The sequence below is a fragment of the Colias philodice genome, chromosome 12, assembly GCF_061535455.1.
Source record: "Colias philodice isolate Cphi_HAF_F1 chromosome 12, ilColPhil1 Martin Lab GWU primary, whole genome shotgun sequence".
NCBI lineage: Eukaryota > Metazoa > Arthropoda > Insecta > Lepidoptera > Pieridae > Colias > Colias philodice.
Window position 1 is genome coordinate 4170584 of NC_143097.1, and position 26064 is coordinate 4196647.

General features: G+C 32.7%; 2 protein-coding genes across 7 annotated transcripts in view; both read right to left on the bottom strand.

The window, feature by feature from the left end:
• MYPT-75D (Myosin phosphatase targeting subunit 75D) overlaps window positions 1–21084 on the bottom strand; it is a 35460-nt gene extending 14376 nt beyond the window's left edge. The window contains exons 1-8 of the mRNA XM_089701395.1: window positions 20846–21084; window positions 19207–19298; window positions 6545–6696; window positions 4560–5008; window positions 2826–2951; window positions 2575–2650; window positions 2132–2273; window positions 493–610 (exon numbers count right to left, since the gene is read on the bottom strand). Of these exons, the coding sequence (XP_089557521.1) occupies window positions 493–610; window positions 2132–2273; window positions 2575–2650; window positions 2826–2951; window positions 4560–5008; window positions 6545–6696; window positions 19207–19286 (1143 nt within the window). The 5' untranslated portion in view covers window positions 19287–19298; window positions 20846–21084. The remainder of the gene's footprint in view (window positions 1–492; window positions 611–2131; window positions 2274–2574; window positions 2651–2825; window positions 2952–4559; window positions 5009–6544; window positions 6697–19206; window positions 19299–20845) is intronic.
• Window positions 21085–23973: 2889 nt separating this feature from the next.
• The window catches only part of Nhe2 (Na[+]/H[+] hydrogen exchanger 2), a 32798-nt gene continuing 30707 nt past the window's right edge, over window positions 23974–26064 (bottom strand). For all 6 annotated transcript variants that reach the window (XM_089701401.1, XM_089701399.1, XM_089701402.1 and 3 more), the window contains one exon: window positions 23974–25927. In XM_089701401.1, coding sequence (XP_089557527.1) covers window positions 25735–25927 — 193 coding nt within the window. In that variant the 3' untranslated portion in view covers window positions 23974–25734. The remainder of the gene's footprint in view (window positions 25928–26064) is intronic.

Genomic DNA, 26064 nt, shown 5'->3' on the forward strand with positions numbered 1-26064 from the left:
ATAGAGATGAACTCGAAACTGAACCATAAGACCGATTTAAAAAGTAAAAAGTACCCTTACTTTTTTTTTCGTTGATTGATTTATACCACCTCAATTTTTTAACGATTCTGTTTACAATCCTACATAGAAGATTGTAATGCGACGGCAAAAAATTATCCTTAGCGGTGGTAACATTTAAAAGCAGTCATTTAGAACTGTCAGAAAACAGTGTAGCGTTGTTATTTTCGTTACTGACTACTCGATGATATCTTAAGCTTTTAAATTAAAAAAAAATTGGTTGTTTGTAAAGTAGGTGTACGATCGAGATGTTTACGTGATACCGTCTTATTGGTGGCAGCGCTCGAGATGAGACGGGAGATCGGTCCGTCTCTCTCTCGTTATACCTGCGATCGCGCTCGTGAGTGAGGTTTTGGTGTGACACAAGTTTCTGAACATGTCACCCGACTAAAACGATTTTAAAAACGTTATCATGTCAAAACAATAACTACAAACCTGATACTCATCATCGACAGCGGAATCGAACGTCTCTCGCAGTCTCGCTTCGCCCCGCGCGTCCGCTTTCGCCGCGAGCTGTTTCTCGCGTAGTGACGTACGACGCACCGACCGTACCCTGGTAAGGAAAAAACACTTTTAATACATTGAGATAATATTATTACGTATGGAGGAGACACCACGAACAAAATCTGTGCGCCATTTTTTTGCTCTGACTAATTTTTAAAAATTATTATCTAGTTAGGTACTTACTGATGAAAAGTTATGTTAGTCACTTTTCCGTATTATTTGTATTATTTGTGCAATATCGTAACATATCGAAGGCATATTTGATGCGTTTCACTTTAAAACAAATAAAAAATAAGCGTGCAGTTAAGCCTTATATTGAGTTAAGTTAAGTTAAGGCTTATATTGAGCGGAACATAAGTGATGTAGGCGGTGTCGTCTCCATATGTATATCTCAATGTATTTCATACAAGATAATAATAAAATAAAAATAGTAATAATGCATTAAAAATATGAGTATGTGAAATTTAATCTGTTTATATATTCCACCATGATTTCCTTATTTGTACTTCCAAACTTAATAGATAAGAAAAACTAATCGAAATGTGTTTCATTACCTCTGGGTGGAAAATAAGCGTAGTATAAAATATAATGTTACCACACTACAATAAGCTGCTGATTAGGGCGCCGTCTGAGAAACGTCGGGATCCACACTTTAGCGTTGCGACAAAGCGCTGTTGCCGCACTTATAACAAGTCTTAAATGACGCATAAAGCGACGTCGCCACGACTAACCAGCTAGTAGAAGCCGTGGAGCTCGATCGGAGTACAGTTCTCACACACACGGTTGCCAATGAATGTACTTCAAACTCGACAATAACAATAGCGCTGTTGCCGCAACAAAGCTGCTAGCCGTATGCTGCTGGCTGGAGCAGCGTAAAGTCCACAGACGGACGCCAACGAATGTACAACGAACCCAAAAATGACACTGCGGAAAGCCCTATTGCCACACCACCACCTGTACAGTTCCGTATAGCGACAATAGCGTGCAGTGTGCAGAGGGTCGCAAATGAATGTACTAAGAATTCAACAATAACAATAGCGACGTTGCCGCACTTACACCATTAACATTTCTGTATAGCGACGTTGCCGCACTAACCTGCTAGTAGAACCAGTAGATGAAGATTGGCGTGCAGTCCGCAGCCGGTCACCAACGAATGAACTACGATTTCAAGAAGCTATGTTGCCGCAATGTTCAAAGCGTCCGTGTACACAGTTAATGCGACGTTGTCATAACTAACCTGCTATTAGAAGCAGTGGAGCTGGCGCGGCGCGCGGTCCACAGACGGTCACCAATGAATGTACTACGACCTCAACAATGACGTTGCATAAAGCGCTGTTGCCGACTTACACCATCGACACTTCCATATAGGGACGTTGCCGCACTAACCTACTAGTAGAAGCAGTAGAAGAGGTTCGACGTGTAGTCCGCAGCCGGTTGCCGACGTAAATACTATTAACTCAACAATGACGCTGCCTAAAGCACGGTTGCCGAGCTTATTCCACCTGCACTTCCCCATGCAACGTTGCCGCACCGTATCATGTACACAATAAAGCGACGTTGCCGCACTAACCTGCTAGTAGAAGCAGTAGAACTAGATCGTCGTGCAGTCCGCAGCCGGTCGCCCGCCCCGCTGGCCGCGCGTCTCCGTACTTCCTCTTGTTCTGCCGCTAAACGAGCTATGCGGCCACGCATTTCGCCCTCCTCGCATATATCTGTTGAAATATAATTGTATTTGTTATGTATATAGTTGTAATACGATACATTAAACTTAGTATAAATTATGCTTAAGTAACAATATAAATAATCTACAACATAAATAATAATTTACTATATTTGTAAGCAATCATTCTGATAAAGTTATTTTTATTTATTAAAATAACTTTATGATCAAACAATACACCTTCTCGCTTACAAAGAAATAAAATGTCACTTTTCATCCAACAAAATTTATATTTCAATACTATGTATTATTGACTAAATTAATATAGTATTGAAATATTTGGTTACACTAACCTGCAGGTGTTTCATCGTGCTTATTTCTTACATTGAGATCAGCTCCATATTGTACTAATAGTTCTAATACTTCTAACTGCAACAAAAAAAATATATTAAAGAATAAGAAAAAGCGTTTCATATTATTGTATAGTACTTTCAAAATCAGTTTAAAGTATTTTTGATATCTGTAATAGTTACGGAATAATCGTCTACGCACACTTAACGATTACACCCGGTATAAATATATAAGTATTTTATACATTACTCACATGTCCCCAGCAAGCGGCCGCATGCACCGGCTGCCACATATCATGATCCACCACGTCGGTGGACGCCCGATGTTCTAGAAGGAACTCCACTACTTTGATGTAGCCGTTCGCGGACGCTATGTGCAACTGTAACAATGTAAAAGTATATTTTTGGATGCTTTTAGGATTCGGAATGATATAGTTTTTGTAAGTGTCCTAGTCGAATGATTAAATGCGTGAATTTGAATGTGAATGATATTTCTAATTAGATATTTTGACAACTTAATGTGCAACGAATAAAGGACAGCGTTATAATTGTATTCTTGTAATTATTCAAAAATTCCAAGTGGCAAAAAATAGAAATTAAGTTTAAATTTCCCGGGTAAAAATTAGTTTTTTTTTTTATTGAATAGAGAAACCATGTTTCATAAGATCTAGTTAAGAGATAAACAAATATTATGAAATCCAACATTACTTAACTAAGAAACAGGAAATTGACATGTAAAGCGAAGATGCGGTTTAGATACTGTATCGAATTGCGGATGAAGGCAAGCCGCGAACTTGTATAATTAATTGTATCCATTACAAGAACTTTTTTCCTTTTTTTTTTAATGAACAAGTTTCATATGACGATGATGATGGTTCAAACGAGAAATTCAAAATCAGGTAAGTACATATTTAAACATTGTTCTTCAATTTTACTATGAGATTTAGTTGTATACCTTTTTAACTGACTTCAAAAAAGGAGGAGGTTTATGAATCGACTTTGATATATATACTTTTTTGTTTATGATGTAATTTATATCACAAGTATCAAGATTAATTGATGTCTAAGCATATCAAAAAGCCACAAACTCCATTGAATGACAGTTTTAATATAATACGTCATTTGAATAATACTTATTAGTCCGACTCGTAACACGACCCTGTACAATGTCATCCTCTTCATTACTCATAATGGAGTAGCATACACTTGGGGGCCATCTCTAATTTCACAACCACTTAAGGAAATATCAAATAATTCAAATTGTCTAGGTCGTTTATTTCAATCATAATTAGCACCAATTTGTGTGTTCTTTTTCACATCTATATGATGTCGTGAAAAGAACATACAAAAAAGTAAGGATTTTTTTTTAATTTCTTGCAAAAATAGTCTTTGCCTATTTTAAAAAGTTTCAATATTTAAGGTAAAAAGAGTATGAATAGAATTTAATAAAATACGTTTATAGTTTCCTTGTAAGATTATGGCAATCATTATCTAATCTGGGATAGAAAAGGGATTTACTATTCGATTACAAATTTACACATTTTCTTGGAAAAAAACATAGCGTTTAGATAGATAACTCAATACATTCTGATAAATATGTTTGGACCATAGTTTTCCTTTACAAAAACTATGTTCTTCCTATTCTACATTAAAATACACTTAGACTAATTTTTATGTTCCATTTAAACTTTAATTAACAAATATATAAAAATGAAACCCGTTTTCCTTGGTCACGGCATCACGCGTGAACGGGTGGACTGATTTCGATAATTCTTTTTTTATTATATTCCTTAAAGTACGAGGATGGTTCTTATGTAGAGAAAACGTAAATATGTATCACGGGCGAAGCCGGGGCGAACCGCTAGTTAACAATAAATAGATTATCACCTATTTTGACAAACCAGTCAGAATCACGTGCTGTCAAAAATAACGTCAACTACACACAGATGATTCCTAATTACCGTCTAGTAAGCCATAAAATTACTCACCAACGTCGCACCTTGGTTATCTCTCGGCTCATCCAGATCCATCCCCTGCTTGACCATTTCCGCGACATCCATAAGCATTTTCATCTCTGTAGCTGCTCTTGTTTCATCTATCAGCCTTTGAGTCACTCCTCTAGCGGCCATCTCACTTTCTATCGCATCTAATGTTCTTTCCTCTTCACATATATCATATGGCATGTTTCCATCTCCATTAACGGCTAGTAAATTAGCTCCCCGTTGTATTAAAATTCGAACTAGATTGAGATTGCCACAAGTAGCTGCCGCGTGTAATGGCGTCCATTTCTCGCTGTCTTCTGCGTTTACGTTCGCGCCGTGGTCTAGTAGGAGACGCATCATGGCTTCGTTGTTGTCTATACAGCATTGGTGGAGCGCTGTGAGACCGTCTTCGTTTGTTGCGTCTGGCGTCACGCCACGGGCTAAAAGACGTCGCACTGAAATATATGAAATTAATATTATTTTCAAGTTTAAACCACTTAAAATAAGAGGTTCTCAATTCAACTTTTTTGCATTGTTACCTCTGAAATTTCGAATGGGTAAATCGATTTTGAAAGCTGGTGCCTTTTGACCTATTTCTATTAGTTTGAAGGCGGTATAGTTTTTTGTAGAACAATTATTCAGTCTGTGATTGAAATACTATGGTTTCAAGCTATCAATGCCGTTACAAAATACACAGCTTATAACAATCAGCTTATATGTGAAGTAAATCATATTATCTATGTAAATCTAAAAAACCGTATAAATAAATCCATTTAAATGCAAAATCGGTTTAGCTGTTCAAGCAACAAACATAACTACAGAAACTTTAGATTAAACTAGCCGTCTCAGCAAATGTTGTTCTGTATTACCTACTCTTATCGGTATGAAAAATAGATGTAGTCCGATTCTCAGACCAGACTCAAAATTTCATGAGAATCAATGCAGCCGTTTTAGAGCAGAACGGTGTAAGAATTTTATTTTATATTAAATGTGCGCAATTTTGTCGTAGATACATTAAGCATTACAACCTAAACACATAAAAAGATGATAATGTATAGCTATCATTAATAATGAAACGCTAATTTATCACTTAACGGTGTAACGTTATACGAACAACAAAGCGAGTAAACGTCTTTAATAATGCACATATTGTGAGCTATAGACACAATAAATAATTTCCAAGGCGATGACATCATTTATTAGCTTGATGTTATAATGTAAGCGAAGCGATTAATTCGCTCTAATCCCGACAAGTCGAAGATTTCTAAGTTAAACAACACGAGACATTCTAAACAGCTTATCACTCTACAGTCAACGACTCAATTAAGTGTATTATTAGAATCTATTTTTAACTCGACAATTCAATTTATTACTTGTTGACTTCGTCTAGAGTAGTGAAGACAAAGATAAAACTCAATAAAAACTGAGTGAAAGTAAATTATACCTACCTAAAAGAATATTGCTCGATTGTGGTAAATTTAAAAATGTAATGACGATTCAAAAGTGCTTCTGGAAGAAGTCTAATTGAATAAATAAATGTTTGAGTTTGAGCCAAGTCCTGTAAAGACAGATTCATGGCCGATATTTTTAAATTTATGTAAACGAGATAAAGATAACAAAACAAGATATCTAAAGCGTAGGATGACCTGCTAGATACAAAACATGCGAACATAATTCTAATAATCAAGCGACCCTTTAACCTCAAGAATTTTTATGTATCGCTCGAGACGCTCGAGACTTTGTAATTCGGACATAAGGATAATAAGTGAAAGTGAGTTTTACATACATACCTACATTATTGGTAATACTTTCACGGATTCTGAATAACAATATTATACGCATTTTAACATTCATAATTTTGTCATAACCATTTTGTTAATTCCGGGACTTAAATAAATCCACCAGAATTTCGAGTGAAGCCTGTAACATTGACGTCATTCTAATGCATGTTTACATTTTGCCAAATTACTTTTACTATCAAATGTATGTACCTTCTTCGATATCATTCCTCGCGGCAGCTTCAAGCAGCATCACGCTGTCGCTGAAATATATGCATCTCTTGTTGCTCTTCTCTCTTTTCGTTTTGATCCTCGCCCACTCCTTTTCCCTTTGCTGCCATATCTTGAGCTGTTGCATGCGACGTCTGGAATGATGATAATTGAATAATTAGTACAAGATTAGTATTAAGAAATAGATTTTTCGCCCACGGTTTCGACCGCGTTTTCAAAGAAAAGCCCGCATATTTCCCATTCCTGTGGGATTTCCGGGACAGCCTATGTCTTATTCTGGGTCTTCAGCAACCCAATTTCTTGCTAAATTTCATTGTAATCGGTTCAGTAGTATTTGCGTGAAAGAGTATCAAACATCCATTCTCACAAAGTTTCGCATTTATAAAATTAGTAGGATTACTCGTAAATACAAGTGAATACTATGATATATATTCACAAATTAGTGTCATATATTATGTAACTAAATCTAAATAAGAAGACAAGCCGATTGGCGCAGAGGTTAATGAGCTTGACGGAGTAGGTTCAAGGTGTTATTCGAAGGTACAAGATGATGTTCTGTGAAATGACAAGGAATTATTTTAATTCTCATTGGAATTGTTTTCATTATGTGAGAGAGCAGTGTTTGCAATAGCAGCATTTTGACTAATGTTAACAAATTTTCTATCATATCGTAGAACATACGGAGGATGTTTTTATTGTAGGTAGTACTCCTATTAACTAATTTATCGTCAAACGAAATATTTACCAAACAAAAAATCTGAATCATCATCATACCTACTTTTGAACCAGTACATTTCTTCGTAAAAATATTTGTAATTCCACTATTGACTTTTACACGGTATTCCCCCATAATATTTGTTATCAAGATAAATTAAATGTTTCATGCGGGTGCATTATAGTTAAAATTCCAATAGATTAAGATAGTACCTATTACAATTTCGCAAAAAATAAAACAGTAGGCACTTGTAAATTGGTAAACAGTGATAAATTCAGTTTGCCAAAACTAATGACTTTTGTATAGTGACGATACGTTTGTCAGATAACATAGATAAATAATTGATTCACGATTGAATTTTGAAATTTTATATCTTGCAATCGAACGGCAAAGTTTTCGGCACCATCCAGATACATATTACCTGTGCATATTACGATAAAAACTGGCTGTACAATAATTCTTTATTTTTTTCAATTGCGTTAAATAACTGGAAATTTTTAATTAACAAGATATTAAATATATGAAGTATGTTACAAATATTACAGTGAAGGTATTAAGTTAATTATATTATTTTTCTCTACGCTTTGATATTTTGACAGATAAACCAGTTTAAACTACAAGAATAACAGCCAAATTCCTAGTGTATGCGCACACGTTTAAAAGCATCAACCAGAGAAGGAAGGATGCATCACACAGCCGAGTATAATCTCCGCACACGTTTAAACCTTGTTTTCTAAAGGTAACCGCTAACCACACACGACCAATAGCCGTCAGCTGTTAATCTCGTCATTAAACAAACGGCCCTCAATATAAACAGTACGAGAACCGGTCGAACGCGACAGGCACACGCATTTGTCCAGGATACGAATGTGTTATATTATCTTTTATGTGTTATAACTCAGCAACTGGGTCACTCGCGAAACGCACGCTCTAACGCAATACGCTATCGAATAAAACTTTATGGACACGACGATGCAGTAAAACAGTTACATATGCATGTATATTTTAATCACTACTATCTATATTTTATGAAATCGTCATATCAGTAAATCATAACAGTATCAGTAATTTTAGTATTTACATACACATCTTATCAGGAGTATATTAATTAGTTTCCTTTTTCGCATGCAGGCGTAGACTATGTTAAGATTTATGCGTGTGATAATGTCCATAAGATTAGTTAGTAGGTACATTATAGCATTGTATAGTATGAAGAGTGGAGACTATTTTGGTTTAATAATATAGTTTGACGCCGCATAACCGTAGAGGCATTCCTGTTACATTTAAGTTAATAACCAAACTTAAAAACAACCAGAAATTCTTTTACCCTTAAACAAAACTCATCTTAGACTTGTGTTTCCAACCGTATTAAGCCATACTCTATAATCTATATGAATGCGCTAAAAGTAACGATTGTATGAATCATGGTAATTTCATTTTGAAACGATTTCACCAAGTTACTTCTATGTTGCGGTGCCAATCAATTTGACACGAGTGACTGAACTTATGACACAAATCAGCATAAGCCCATATTTTGGCAAATAACACTCGGTTTGAGCAAGCATCGTTATAGTTCACGACTAAAGAGTGAAAGTTGTGCTCCAAAAAGGGTATCACTTCTTGAGGAAAACTGTCATAGTCTGATTAATGTTTTATTAGATGTTTCACATTGCTTAGCTGATGTCTCAGTCATCTATGTACCTTTGAGGGCATAAATAAAAGCCTTTATTAGAAAACAAAAAAGAATGTTACTAGAGTCTGACTCAACAAATTTGGCTCCTTGTTAGGTACAAGTTTTCAATAATACACAGCTCCAGTTTAAGAAGCCCAGAACATTGATCCCTATAGGTTTGGAATATTATGTATACCCTCTGCATGCTCCGCTGGTTCACAAGATCTTAGAGGGAATAAAATATTCAAGTAAACAATGGTCGATTCAAATTACGTAGACTTTTATACAAATAATTATAATTTTTTTTACATCACAATTTAATCACAGAATACTACAGTTTCAGTTCAAATTAAAGGAAAAATAACTAAAAAAAACAATCCTACCCTGTCATGTCTTTATTGTCACAATTGCTGTTCAATTTACACTGCATCTTGTTGAATTGAAACGTAAATAAACTGAATCACAATTAATAAATTTAAATGTGAAACAAAACACCTCACAACTATCTCTACATTTTTATATGTCTATTACCTATCTATTACAAATAAATTTTGAAGAAAATAAAAATAGTGTGTATACAATACGGCTTCGTTTATGTTATTTATAAGATATTTAAATGTATACTTCCATTATAAAATCCTGCGTTTAAATTACAATCTTTATAGAGACACTCATTTAAATCTTAAATGTGTTTGATATTACTACTTCGTAAACATATTTTTCAGCACGCACAGGTAAGTGAGACTATTCTGTAGTACTGTCTAGAAATCTTGAATATAATTGATCTTTTTTTTCGTATTAAAATTTGCAGTAATATATGTTTGCCTATTTGCCGCTTATCTGCCCCCTCCAAACATGTTAGTTATAACGAATTATATCAGAGAGGAAAATGCTTGATAGAACTTTTCACACATATTCCAGTAATTTAACCACTACGTAGGTTATAAAAGGTCAATCGGATATAAGAGTGGAACAGAGGAAGGTCTTTATAATAAAAAATAGCCAACGACCTGCCCTCGCCACGCTGCGGTTTTCCGTGAGAAATGATGTCGTTAAAAGGATCTATTGAACGCAGACCTCCCCATTTGGTTTATATTTCAGATATCTATACAGTATATTTAGTTTTATCAGCATTACACCCATAGGTATACAAGCTTTCCGCCCCAAGCTTCGCTTGCTTTCACGCTATCGCGTGACTGTACATATTTCCATCCCCTATTTCACTTGTATCAAGTTTTGTTTTCTTGATAGAATGTATCTTCTGCCTTTTCCAAAGCTTCAGTTCTACTAGTATGAAGTAGGAAAGCAACATAAACAGAAAAACAGAGACATTCCGTATTTATAATGTTAGGACGGACTCTATCCTATCTCTATATTTGTACAAAGAAACCCAATGCAAACATGTTCACATACAATCCCCCAATTCATTAAGGAAAAAGAAAAAATTGTTAAACAGTGGCCTTGTGTCAACGTCCACGCCTGTTCTCTTGGGCCAAATTCAATTACATTTAAGTCGAGTAAACGTCAATTACACGAATTAAATTGCCGCAACAGCCTTATGCCGTTAGCGCTTAATCTTACAAGTTACAAATAACATGCGATAAAATTGTAAACGATTTAGAAACCAAACAAAACGTTTTGTTGGTACAATTTTTTTTCTTTTTGTTTTACGATTAGCGTCTAGTAGAGCCATAGACCATAGTCACGAATTAATATCAGATCTTATCGATTCATATTAAAGAACGATTAATGTACAAAAACTAAACTGCTCATTACCCGTTGTTTTAATATAAACACATTATTAGATTATTGCCTATCTTCTGAACGTTTTTAATGAAGTATACCTTGCAGCAGTTAGTACTTTCCTCAAAATAAGCCTTGTATAATGCATATTGAATCTTAATTGAAGCAAATAACGTATAATGAGATAAATATATTTTTTAAAAATTGTAATAATAACACCAAAGGCTTTCATTATTTTTCTCATCATATTAAATACATTACCTAATCATTTCAAAATTAAAAAAGTAAGCTTCCATTTTGTTTAAGTATTTTAAACTAAAAATTCAACAAATTTAAATCCAAAAATAAGAAAGTATGATATTTGATGACGTCTGCGTTCAAGCCGCAAAATAAATTAGTTTCTGTCGTGTTACCGACGCAAACGGGCGAAACAATTAAAATTTTCACGATGTTCTTGAGATACTTGTAAATTAGAACGTAGAGAAAGAATTAATTGTGTTTCGTTAATATTGCAATTGTTATTTTTTCGAAATGTATTTTACATTATAAACCTAACATAATAGTTTACACAATACTTACAGTGTGAAGTTTTTCAAAATTAATAAACCATTATCTATACTAATTATATTATAAAGCTGAAGAGTTTGTTTGTTTGAACGCGCTAATCCCAGGAACTACTGGTCCGATTTGAAAAATTCTTTCGGTGTTAATTAGCCCATTTATCGAGGAAGGCTATAGGCTATATACAATATAAGGCTATAGGCTATATACTATATACAATATAATATATGAATAATATATGTATAATCACGATAAGACCAACAGGAGCGGAGCAATGCGGGTAAAACCGCAGGGCACAGCTAGTTATACATAATGACAATAAATTATATAATTTGGTACACGTGACTGTGTATTGGAAATTACTGTGTCGCATTCCTAGGCGTGTTTTGACTAAAATTAATATAATATTATATGAAATCATAATTATTAATGCTATGTGAGTCCTTGAGTGAGAGTTGTCTCAAAGGAACTTGCGTATTTGTAACCCCAGGGCCTTAACGCATGCTTATCATAAAAGGCAAACAAAAATGACTTATTCAAAAATTATTAGCAAGTATGCGATGTTGTCTTATTTTTAACCGACTTCAAAAAAAAGGAGGAGGTTATCAACTCGGCCGGTATGTTTTTTTTTTTTTTTGTATGTATGTACACCGATTACTCCGTGGTTTCTGAACCAATTTACGTGATTCTTTTTTTGTTCGATGCGGGATGGTGTCGAATTGGTCCCATAAAAATTTTATTCGGATAGGCCCAGTAGTTTTTATTTTATGAGCATTTTTGTCTGTATTTTTAAATGTTGCAAGTGCAAGTTTGAAGTCGGTTGTTTTTAACGCAGTTATTGACTTGTTATTATTAATAATATGGTGTACGTAGTCTAGGAATATTATTTTGCTCATATTTTTAATAATAAACTTGTCAGAAACAAGGTAAAGCGGAGAGCATATCGGGTTAAACCTACATTAACGTTGTATCGTACCTTTTGTCTAGATTAATTAAAGCCTTTAATTAGTAAAGTGGGTAAAGTAATTAATAGTATGTACACATGCTACATAGCTCAGACTTATTTATTCCTAGGTCCGTATTGAAGAAGCCGCGTACATAGATAATGACTTATTTATACAATAGCATTCTCTACTATCAAATACTTGAAATGGAGAGACACTTATAGCCTGTAATTACTAAATATTAGTATACCTTCCATAATCATAATATAATGTATGTTGTGTGCGTTTTTATTCAATTTGCTAATATTTCAACCATCAGAAAACATACCTTCATTTTTAGTATATAAAATTATGTCAATCGATTTATAAACGAGATTCTAAAAGGAAACAGTGTGTACTGTTTTGTTCCATCTTTATCAGCCAGATAAAATCATACCTACATACACGTAACACATTGTTGAACACATCTCATTGTATATCTGAATAAAATTATAGTCTCACTAACATTTTGTAGTAAAAGTGTTCGCCACTTTCATCATTTCCTAAACGTGCGTAAAGAAAGTATTGCGTGAGCATTGAGAACAGTTTTAATTGATTTCTTAATTTTGTATTACTTAAACGAAACATCTCGTGAATAACAGCGTTTTTCGTACAAATGTTAAATATAAATAAGACAAATCTATTTTTAAAAACGTAAACTAGTATATTATATCAGTGCCGATAATTTTTGAAACAAAAAAGATCACAGTAGTATGAAACCCATTTGAAAAGGAGGGGGTGTGATAAAAATGAAACGAAAAATATATTACGGTCGATCCGAGTTCGGGAAGTGGGGGAGGATTCAACAGATCTTAATACTATTTTGCACAGCGTGTATAGTTTCGTCTTTGGTTCAAACAGGCAGGTATCAGCTAAGAAAAGAGAAAATAATCCAAAACTGTTGAAGAATTTAGAAGATAGGTGAAATAAAGAAAGCCACAAACATACAAAACCCTGAATATCCTTTTATTTTCCTTTTTAGTAAAATAACAACACAAGTCTAGCCAGCCAGAAAGTTTCCTCTACGTCGTCTATCTCAATTCTCAAGTGCCTTACATATCAATACTTTATCCTTTTATCATTGGCTAACAGCTGTACTTCATATTGAATTGTTTTCTTATTATTCAACAATGAAGTTTGAACGCTACATCTTCATTTTACTACAGTATTTGGTAACTTTTGTTGAGAGCAATTAGTTATAAGAAAATGCTGTTCTGGATTTGAAACCCATTCCCGACATGTTGTGTTCAAATATTTCAGTTACAGAATGATTTACTTACTAACATCGCACTGAAAAAGCAACCAGAAATTTAATTTAGATGAATCAATAAGTTATTATAACTTTTATAGAAGTAAAATAGTCGTGGACATATACGGTAATCATATCTACATGGCATTAACAGGGATCTATTACAAAAATAATTCTTCAATTGGCATAACGGAACGCAAGATGCATTGCAAACCTTAATGAGAAGAGTCGGCGAGAAATTCAGATTCTCCTAAATCTCATAAACTTAAAACACATCAAAGACTTGATATATTTAAAAATTTCATATAAACTCTAGGTAACTATTAGCAACGCTCATGTTTATTCACGCGCCTTTTAAATTTAGCGAATAAAATGTATCAAGTAGTTACCATTTCAGGATTTTCAAGGTTATCTCTCGTATTTATTTATTTTTTTGACATTGCTCAGTCCTCAGTCCTCACCTACACTTGAGTGACTTATATTTAGAAAAGGATATTAATAAACAACTAGGTTTTACATACAACACGAAATACTTTTGAATATGTATAACTTAATGTATAATATCAATATGTTACGGAAACAATAAAAGAACAAATTCTATCAGAATTGAGAAGTGAAAACACATTAATCAATAGTATAGTTAGATGAAATAGAAGACTGAGGTAAGTTTGTTATTGTTATTGGAGCAAAATCATTTTTGACTACAGAATATTGACCTAATAAGATGTTGACGATATATCAAAACTATAAAGTAGGTACATACCGCTTCCTATACATAGCGAAATATTCTTGACTAGGGAGAATGAACGAGGAGGATATACTTGTATGTTATTTGATACACGATTGCAATTTTACATTTCTCCACCAAACATCCTCTCGATAAAATATAATCTTTGCGATACGGAGACGTGACACGTCTGCTAACGAGACAAAAATCACGAAGAAACTAATTTAGTACAAAACGTGATCTACGAACGTAGCACAAATCACAAACGCACATATTATGACATAAATATGCGTGATAATAACGCATGTTTTCCTGAAGGTACACAATATATCAAAGAGAGACGGGAAAAGGCCAATACTATCAGTTATTTTGTTACATATTTAGTACACAACCTTCAGTAGCCATTGCTAATTATTATTATGAACAAGAAAACGTAAAACCTAACAATGTCGTAAAATATTACATAAATATAAATTGATTTCATGGAATCGTATCTTATCTGTTTAGTGGTCCTTTTTTATTATATTCTATAAGACAATAATGTGTTATGTGATAATATTATATATCTTCTTAAATCTTCTTTAGTAGATGGTATCTGCAGTTCTTAGAAAATATTACCTACTATCTTCCAAATAACAAATTAATTACAAATAAATTTCAACAAGTACCGTCTGATATTTTTTATTTATTATTTTAAAATACAAATCCTAAATAGGTATACTTTGAAAATAATAAATTTCCATGAAAACTTCGTTTTCATTGTACATATTCTATAATAAAAACATATTTATCAAGATTGGAAACTGTCCACGGGGTCGTTCTTTAAATATGTATATCAATGAGTATAGTGTAGCATTTATCTAATATCTGCTGTATCGGAGTAAATCGACAGGCCGATATCTTAACGTATCACTAAATAATCTGTGTATATTCAAAACTCCTTCAATATATCATGTTTATCTAGCGAGCGTATGATAACATAGATATCCTCTATGAAATAGCTTCAAGTGTCTTAGAGCAGACACAACAATTCACGAAAATTCTTACCAAAACCACCAAACATGTTAAAAGATCTCACATTCATACAATTTAAGTTGGTTGTTTTATGGACATATTCAGCTTTTCGATACATTTTTCACACGACAGTTTTAGCTCTAAAAGTCTTCTTTATTTTGGTGCACTATCTTGTCTCGAAATTAAATTCTCCATATGTAATATGCATACTTAATTGCACGCCTCATAAGCGAAGCGTTGAGGTGGGTACTACTGTCACTTCGCGCAAAACATCTGATTTTTCAAACTTAAAATGTCTTTATGTATCATACATTGCACTTGTAAGATAATACATACACACACATATTAAGAAAAAACACTATTTTTAACGTTCATGATATTTTAGATGTAATTTTTGTTATTTAAACTAGTTAAAAAACAGTTTAAAAAAGTTCTGTCTTGGACGTCCGTGTGTCTGTATGTGCGGATCCTTTTTCTTGTTAACACGATAGCGACCGAAATACTTTACTAATCGAGTCTTTTTTTTTCTCTTACGCTTGAGTATGCTCAGGAATAGAACCCTTTCATTTTTCAGGGTCTGATTCGATGTGGTTTAATTGTTATTAAATAAACAAAAATAATAATTAATAAATATTTATTAAAAAAAAATTATGAGGCGTGCACTTTTGGATGTTCCAAATTATTTTTAAATATTGTTCGTAGTTGTTGCATGTCTTTCCTTGTAATAAATTAAACAAAGTATCTACACATGGATGTTTTTGCTAAACAATGTGAGTTATGTTAGTTAGCTTCAGCATGTGCAATTACTGCCAGCCGTAATAGTTAGTTATCTTCTACAATGAGTAGCAAAATTGCAGCAAAGTACCATGATACATGAGGCCATGAATTGATTAAAAATGCATACTATTTCGAAACTCAAGCCTTGCCATTCGTTTACGGGAAATATTCGAAATAGCGAAGTATATTTGGTAAACACGATCGTCGATGTTGTTGTCTTAAATTCATAGAATACTATTATAGTGTAGACAGACACATTCTACAGACAGATAAAAGTAGCATATTTTAAAATATTTATGTCTCTCTTATTGTAGGTACTTTAATCTATAATTTATGAGGCAAATGGTAAAACAAGATTTCTTTATCAATTCAACGAAACCTGTATTTTAAATCATTGTAAATTAAAACATTCGTTCCTTTTCATTACCAAACCATGACTGGATATTATACAATCGTTTCGTTATTTTAAGTCAATTAAGTATTCAAGAAAATTACTTATTATACGAAGTCCTTTTTTTCTGAATAACATTTCCTTGTTTTAATAGGTCTATGGATTCAGTAGAAATGTATCTACACCTGTGATATAAATGGTTCACTTGTCAGTTGGTATTTCAGTTTGTCGTGTTTCATGAAAGGGGTTCACGTCGTAAAGGACCAACTACTAGGCATGAATACCAGCAGTACAGTATGACAGTGACATAGGCAACCTTTAGTAAGGGGAATTTCAGACAATATTCTATAATAATATGTGTTGTTTATAATCAGCAAACACATATTGTATCACATGATAGCAAGTGCTAGTACAATATGGATTTAGGAATTTGAGCAGATATTTAAATTACGTTATCATTTATTAGCTTAAGCTTTTCCGAAATCGTTAAGTCTAGTACAAAAACACATTTAGCGATATGGCATTACAGGTAATACTGTACATTTATCTTGTTTTTATTATTTCCTAGAGATTATCTGCACGATTATGTGTAAAACACGTGTTTATTAATTTAGCTAAAACGGTCTCCAGTGTTGATATAATAGGTGTAAACATTAATAGAAATATAGTTTAAAGTTTTAAGTAAGTACTTACTGATAAATTGATAATAATAATTCATTCGTAGATTTTACAATGCAATAAAAACATTCCTACACTTCAGTAAATTCAATCGTAAATCGCAATTTTACATATAATCCAATATTTATTACTTATATAACAGCAATCCTGTTCTACCAACACATTAGCTCATAGCACTAAACCATACAATTTTGTCTTAAGGTTTATTTTCGTTTGAACATTCTTCCATGTAACAAACTGTACTTCTAGGGTGGCCCCTCTTCACGGTAGAAAGCACAACCCGTTGCCGTATAAAATCAAATTTACTCAACCCGAACGGTTAGGCATGAGGCAGGTACCACATTTTGTCTCATGTAAAACGGACCGTGTTAGGTTCCATACGAGCACCATATGTACAAACGGAACTAAACCGCATTGATGACATCATTATCTTGTAGATAATGTTGTATTAAATATAAAGACGTGCAATTTACCTACATTTTTTTATTATTAAAATTCGCTAAGTTTCATATACACATATACATCCTTTTTTAAGATTAAAATGTTAAGACGATTTTTGACCACTTTCTAGACAAAATTTTCCTATGGAAAAGGATACACGTTTCGACAGATTACAGAAAACTTGAATGGACCAAAGTAGAGAAAATTAATAGCAATCTAATCAAATACACACGATTACTTGATATGCAAAACCGCTGCCATAAATGCTTAATAAATTATACAATGAAATAAAAGATCGCAAATTGTGTATATTCGCAGAGATAATTAAAATAAACGTCCTACTTGTCTCGACAATCTTCGTCACTGCGACATTTCCATAGAGAAAAGGACAAACACTCGATTAAAATTCAAAAATGCGCTAGATGTGGCGGATAAAAATTAATAACACAGAAAGACATTGTCCTCGCGTAAACGCAATCCATTTATGCAACGCTGAACTTATAAGCAAGGCCAAGAACTTGGATGTCGCAATTTTTTTATGCCTTTGTAATGCGAAATGTAAAAGCTTTATGGATTTTTTTCATAATTGTATAACATTCTTTGTTTGTTTATATATTAGTAGACATAATATCATAATATAATATATTGTTAAACTCATAAAAAGTTTTCTGAGCACCTGACAAATATTTTTACGTCAATAAACAAAATACATTGAAAAATAAAATGAGTGTGTACGACAAGGGCATTTCGAAATCCGGATATAACTTAATATCCAAAGGCATTACAGAAAAAAAAATATCTTGATAAGTACCTTTAAGGAATTTAACATATTGGGAATATGAAAAAATTCGATCAGCTTAGACTTTAAATTATGAGCACCATCTTGCTAAAAAATGAATAATAGTAATGACCTTTTAATCCATACTATAATATTATAAATGCGAAAGTAACTCTGTCTGTCTGTCTGTTACTCAATCACGCCTAAACTACTGAACAAATTTGCATGAAATTTGGTATGGAGATATTTTGATACCCGAGAAAGGACATAGGCTACCTTTTAGTGCGAAATATGTACAACGGGCGAAGCCGGGGCGGACCTCTAGTTCTAAATAATATTTCGAGGCTCAAGACAAAATTGACTAGTCTCTAGAATGAAATTAACTTTACCTTATACAGAGCAATTGCATAAATAACAGCAATGAACTAATATCATACAATTATGTATGTAACTTCGACACTTGCAATAAAAGTAAAGGAAAGGCAGGTTGAAGTGAGAGGTTGATTAGTCAACAATATGTAGTAAAACATAATGTGGTTGATAAATATCTCTAGCTAAAACCTATATGACTCAAAATAATCTATACTAATCTATACTAATACATATTATAAATGCGAAAGTAACTCTGTCTGTCTGTCTGTTACTCAATCACGCCTTAACTACTTAACAAATTTGCATGAAATTTAGTATAGAGATATTTTGATACCCGCGAAAGGACATAGGCTACTTTTTATCCCGGGAAATAGGATAGATTTTATCCCGGAATTTTTCTTTGACTGCGCGGGCGAAGCTGCGGGTGGAAAGCTAGTATAAAATATTTATAATAATGTACATTAAAAATTTGAAATGTCACAAGAAACAGACAAAAAGTTTAGGGCTGTTAAAGTTTTGTTATGTAGAAAAATATATATTTACCTGCGAGCTAGGTGAAGCCTCTCCTGCGTTGTGAGATGCTCCACCTGTGCCATTTCTGACACCAGATCGGCATGCTCCATAATTGCCGATAACTAGAAGGAAAAAAATAATTAAACTTCTACAGGGTTTTTCACAAAAAATGGATACAAAATCAGAATTTTTTGTTGCTCTATAAATAAATCTATACTAATATTATAAAGCTGAGTTTGTTTGTTTAAACATGCTAATTTCAGGAAACAAAGGTCCGATTTTATAAATTTTTCCACAGTTGGATTAGTTAGTTATTTATCGAGGAAGCAACAGGAGCAGAGTGAAGCGGGAAAAACACTGGGCCTAGCTAGTTTTATTATATCGAAACATTATAAATACTTAATAATTTTTCTTTCTATCATCACCTTCATTGGTTACCACTGTGGGACATGGCTTTCCAATGAGATTAAGGCCATAATCCAGCTTGCCGAGATTGTTATCAATCTTTTTGGTTTTTTGACATGCCACTTTCTTATCAAAATTTCCTTCACCAATTTGACCAGAAAATTCATATAATAGTAAAAATTAACAATAATTTTATAATGAACTAGTGGTCCGCCCCGGTTTCGCCCGTGGTACGTACATGTTTAAACTATCTCTCAAGTTGGATCAAACTGCACATGGTGTGCGAATCTTAATATCTTAATCTTAATCTTAATACTATTATAAAGGCGAAAGTTTGTATGGATGTATGGATGTATAGATGTATGGATGTATGGATGTATGGATGTTTGTTACTCTTTCACGTAAAATCTACTGAACCGATTACAATGAAATTTAGCACACATATAGAGGGTAACTTGGATTAACACATAGGATAGGTTTTATCCCGGAAATCCCACGGGAACGGGAACTATGCGGGTTTTCCTTTGAAAACGCGGGCGGAAATCTAGTTTTATTATAATCGGCTAAGAGGTTTAGGAGTCCATTGCGGACAAACATTGTGACACGAGATTTATATATATTAAGATTACTCTATTTAGTATAACAACTATAGAAACAGAAGCTTATGAGATTTTCCCTACACCAGGTTTCACTACAAAGTGGCATAAAGCCTTCATAATCCAATTTGAATCAAAACATGGTTGTATTCAACAAATAATACAGTAATGATAAAATACACAACTCAATTTTTATACCATTATTTATTATTTCAAGTTCAGTTGGAACTCAATATGATCTTTTTTTTTAATTGCATTTTTACTGATATCCCAAAACTATGTAAGGAAATGATCTGTAGTAACAAAACTATGTCATGAAATATCCAGCAATTTTATTGAAAAAACAAATTTGATTTTTAATAAGAAAATATCTGAAGTGGCTTTTCAATTGATAAATTCAACAACTGATAAGATAAGTGACTGGCAGTGTTCTTACAATCATGCACGAAATTATTGTTCATATATTTATTGAAATATTTATAACAATGACAATGTAAACAAAATCTATTTCTGAGCAATATCAAGAACGGTCAACAACTTATTAGAAAGGTGACAACCATGTTAGGCCTTTACTTAGCTTTCTTTAAACTTTTTATTATCAGTACTGTAAAGGATAATAAGCGTCTACAAATATTTATTTAAATTTCAGAGTTTTATTAAATACATACCTGTTTATTTAATTACTACAAAGCCCAAGTATGTTTCATTCCCGTCTTGTTATGTTTAACACACATAATTCACTATAACTAAGTGTACACGCTGACTGATTTATTTTAATTAAGTCAGAACGATTCAACATAAATTTTTACAGTTACACGGCATTTTCCGTTATTTTTCATGAAAATTATGAACACTTCTCGATAAAGAAAAACTGAGACACAACAAGCAGCCGAGTGAGCAACTACTGTCACAAAGACACAGACTAAACCGGAATATGTCAGTGAAATGAAAACAGATAACAAATAGTAGTATAATGTAATCTAGGTATCACAGATAATTATTATCTTTAATTATAAACATTATATTTTAACATAAATATTATGTTTACAATATTAATTATTATAAATTGTCATTTTATTTCATGTTTGTTTTATTGAATATAATGTAATAATATTATGTACAGAGTATCGGCTTAGTTCTCATCTCATGTGTACAAAAGCCTTGTATTCGATTTCAGGTGGATTTCAGACAAGATTTCCGATAAAGCCACAGAAGATCTGTGGATAAAGCCTAAGGGCGTATTCAGAAAGAAAGCTTGAAACTTATAAGCGCTTATAAGCGCCAAAGTTCCAACAAGTTTCAACAAACTTGTCGGCGCCGATCAGCGCTTATCGGCGCATGTTCATATATTTTCCTGCGCGGGTTACCAGCGCTGATAAGCGCCGATAAGCGCTTATAAGCGCTTATTAGTTTCAAGCTTTCTTTCTGTATACGCCCTTTATTTTCTTTTTCTATTCTTAATTCTTATTTGACAGCCAGTATCATAGTGCGAAAAAAGGCGCGATGTTTCAATTTTAGAAGGTAAGTACCTACCTATTTTTAGAAAATATAATCAATACAATATGTAATTAAATGATAGAGTAAAGTAATACTGTGGGATTAAATGATGGTAAGATTACAATATATTAATTAATTAATAATAATATACTAGAATATTATATTGAATAAAATCTGTAGTAACAAATAATGTCTAAAATGTTTCCCAATACATATTTTAGTGGGTAATTTAAAATAAAAAAAACAGACTTGAATAATCGTTATTTATTTTCATTATTTTACATAGCTTGTCACACTATACGTCTAATTTACAATAATTATATAACAATACTCAATTCAAGGTTTATAATAATATCAGTGAGCGTTCATAAAATATTCTAGGCACTATTTTCTTCAATTGACACACCAAATTTTAATCAAAAAGCTTACTTAGGTAGGTATATTTTTTATAGTAAATCAATGTATAGATTTATTTTAGATGTAGGTAAGATTATATAATGTGCACGAATTAAATATTACGCATCATTTATTTTTTCCAACATAGGTAGGTAGGTATAGATTACCCAACCAGCAAAGATGTCCTATAACAATAACTTACATCACTAAAAAGCTTTTTAAATGACGTATAACAGTGTCGCGGTGACAAGCTTGTTGTATAATAGCGTTTAATGAGATGATTTTGCTCTATAATCATACACAGCAAATTTGTCCCATAACAAGGTGATTTAAACGTTTATATCACTATTTTATACGGCGTTTATAGAGCAGCTCTTATCCAGATTTTGGTACAGCAATAACAGGACGATATTATCACATAACAGCGCTAGTGGTCTCTTTTTTACAGCAAATTAGTGCAATAAACGATTCTAGGGTAACCTTTATAGTCCCATGCCTATAGAGGCGTAAAAAAATCTACAATAGGACAATTTAGTGTTGTAATGGTTTTCCTTATTACTATTATAGCACTGTGAATCTTCATGGTTGCTGAAACTCCATAATAGAGCAATTAGGTGATATGTCCGAGTTTTATATCACTTCTTTGTAACCTAATTGAATTATATTAGTGTTTTTCTGCCCATTATAACGCAGTGGTTTAATAGCTGAGTGGTCAGAGTTATAGGACTGATTTACTGTATAAAAGAGTTAATAACTGTGTTATGTAACAAAAACGGCGTATTAATGTAGTAAAATGCGACACTTACGAGAGATATACGGCCTATAAGAGAGTTTCTTTCACTTTAAAACAACAAAAACCTGCCATATTGTCAGCACCGTCTCGTAAATAATTGAAGGGTTCTATTTAATAATCATGGATTGAATGAATTAAAAAAAATCGCAGCTTCAGTAACGATTGACACCAGACAAATTCAAGGTGAGGCTTCGAATACGGACAATGATTCCGTACAATCTGTTACATCCTATGAACAGAACCAAGTTAACAGCCATCATGTGGTTTGTGATAATTCAGAAGCAGACCATTCAGACACTAGTGTTTTGCTTGACACTTCGGGATCGGAATCTAAAAATCGGAATTTACACTAGAAAATACAAAATAAAACATGTTATGGGTTTTCTATTTACATCAGGGAACCCTACTAATTTAATCCAGTATATGGCATGACAGTTGTCAAAACTACGTTCGTTTGCGGACGTATAATAGCCACGGAGTTGCTATTTGGCATCCTATACAGCAATTTGGTGTAAAATTAGTTTTTTAATTACTTAAAACTCAATAATTCGAGGGGGGCATGAAAAAAACAGCGTAATTATACATATAATCTATCAGTAAAATTTCATTCACAAGTCAGTTTATGTATCTAACATAATTAACAGTGTAACAAAAATTAATACTCGACACCACGATGATGGTTCCTATAGACATTTACTCGTATTATCAATTGGTACACGATTTACCATTTTGTATTATAATTATAGCGTCGCAGTGACTTGTACATCGCAACTTCGTGCTACAAAAGATTTGCGGTTACTCTTAAAACACAACTTCGCGCTGTAACAGCATCGCGGTTCCTTTTATATCACTACTTCGCTCTATAACAGCATCGCGATTCTATAAGTGTACTCTTCTATAGGTCCAATTGGCATCTGAGTTGCTGCTACAGCAACACAATACCATCAAATGGCTTTATAAATGCGCCACTTTGGGGTTTATACAACGTTCTTATCACCCTTATAGAACTACCAGTTAGCACCTCTGAAACGTTCTTATCCCTTCTATAGAGCAACGATTTGTTGGTTGGGTATATTTTATACATACGTACATAATATATTATTATACAGGTGTTTTATCATTTATGAAATATTTAACATAAAAGATGCAATATTTTAATATTATGAACACGATTGTAGAACAGTATATTTTATGAATACATAAATATATGAACATGTGTCTAAGTATCCAACAGCTATTTTTTATAACCAACTAGGTACGAAAGGGACATAAAACAAAGAGCCTCTCGGAAAGTAATACTTCCACCCTTCTTAAGTAATGTTTCAGGGAGGATTCGAAATATTATGTACCTATATTACTTACTTTTGAACTGTTACATAAATTAAAAAGGTATAGGTATATAATAATATAACAACAACAAATTTTGTCTATCTATTAAACCTGATAAAGATCTACTGCCTTATATTTATTAAAATGATTCGAATATCTTATTAAAAAATTTAGGAAAGTGAGTACTAAGGTGCAAGGAAAAATATTCTACTCTATTGTCAATTTTGCCTACTTTCACTAACCTAAGCTTCATTTTATTCTAAACTTATAAATTACCTATGTGTTATTTACAATATCACAATTCTAGTGAATAAATAATAAGTAATACACGTTAAGTGTTTTCTATTTGGGCCTCAAATATATATATTTTCTTTAATAAAAATATATTTTACGAAAAAAACAACGATCCTTTTATTTGTAGTTACTTAACACAAAAAATTAAATTGTAAAGTTGATTTTTAATACTGTTTTCTTTATTCAATAGCAGCCACTAAATTTTATGTTTATCTCGACCTCCCTATACACCCCCTATTTAACCACACAATATCACATTGCCAATGACAGTAAGATATTTAAATCTATAATATTTTGTAATAAATATTATGTTATTTGTAAAAAAATGTGTTTTGAAAAATGTTGATGATAGTAGGTAATTCATACTTGCACAAAATGAAGGTATCATTAATAGGTAAAAGGCAATATAGGATTTAAATCTTCTTTTTATTTTAATAGTTTATGTTCACAATATTTGTAGTTTAGTGATTAAAATTGGTGGTTATTTTTACACAACAAAGATAAACAATAAAAAATTGCGAAGAAATTGTTCCATTCCGACCTAAGCTTAAACTATATCTATACAATGTTATGAATTAATGAATTATGATATATAATACTATGAATTATATACACAACAAATTAATTATCTACAAACAGTTAATTACTATTTCTATTTGTATTGTCATTGGCAACCGGTACCGGAATAGGAAATTTCGACTCTCCTAAATAAATAATAACAAGAACTTTGTCTATAATTTCACTACCTTATCATACCGTATCATAAGTACATACTTTGTATAATTTGTATTTTAATATACAAATTGCATAGAAAAATACTGTTGAAACATTTTTCTCAACGAAACATCTAAAATAAAACGGCTAGGTACACAAATGAAAGCCATCTCTTATAAAAACCTGTAATTGTTCAAATTGAAATTTAATAATATAATAATATCACATATGCAGGCGAATATTATGCTTTTTATATTATTTATTTTAATATAAATTGATTACAGCATCGGGTAATACCGGTATCGATTTTACTTACTAAGCATCTAAGTATATATTTACAAGTATACGTCAAATCGTTCAACTTTTGCTAAACAACTTCTACGGCTATTTCGATAATTCATTCTAAAGCAAAGTTTTCATTTTCAATAATGAATCTAGCCGGGTTATATAAATGCTATACAGAAAAGCTAACTTTTAATTCAACGTCCTATATTTAAGAAGTGGTAACCGATCTGGGTCACCACGTCTTGATACTCAGGTGTTTTCGTCGGAGGAGTCGTCTGACGATGAGCTGGTGAGAACGTTGGACGTGAGGGTGTGCTGTCGGCTGAAGGTTTCGCGGGGAAGGCTCTGTTGACCGAGGGCGAGCCGGCGAACACCCATTCGCTCGCTCTCTGGTAGAGATTTGCTGCATTTCTCTTCGGTTATCGCATCCCGTGACAGTGAACTGAAATCGATACAAAAAAAAATGAGACTCTATCGTGCTAAAAATCCACCTACTTGTGTAATAAGCTTTTAAGAAACAGTAAGTTAACATAGTCTAACATCAATATAATTTTGTGATATCTTTCCAAAGTGTGCTGT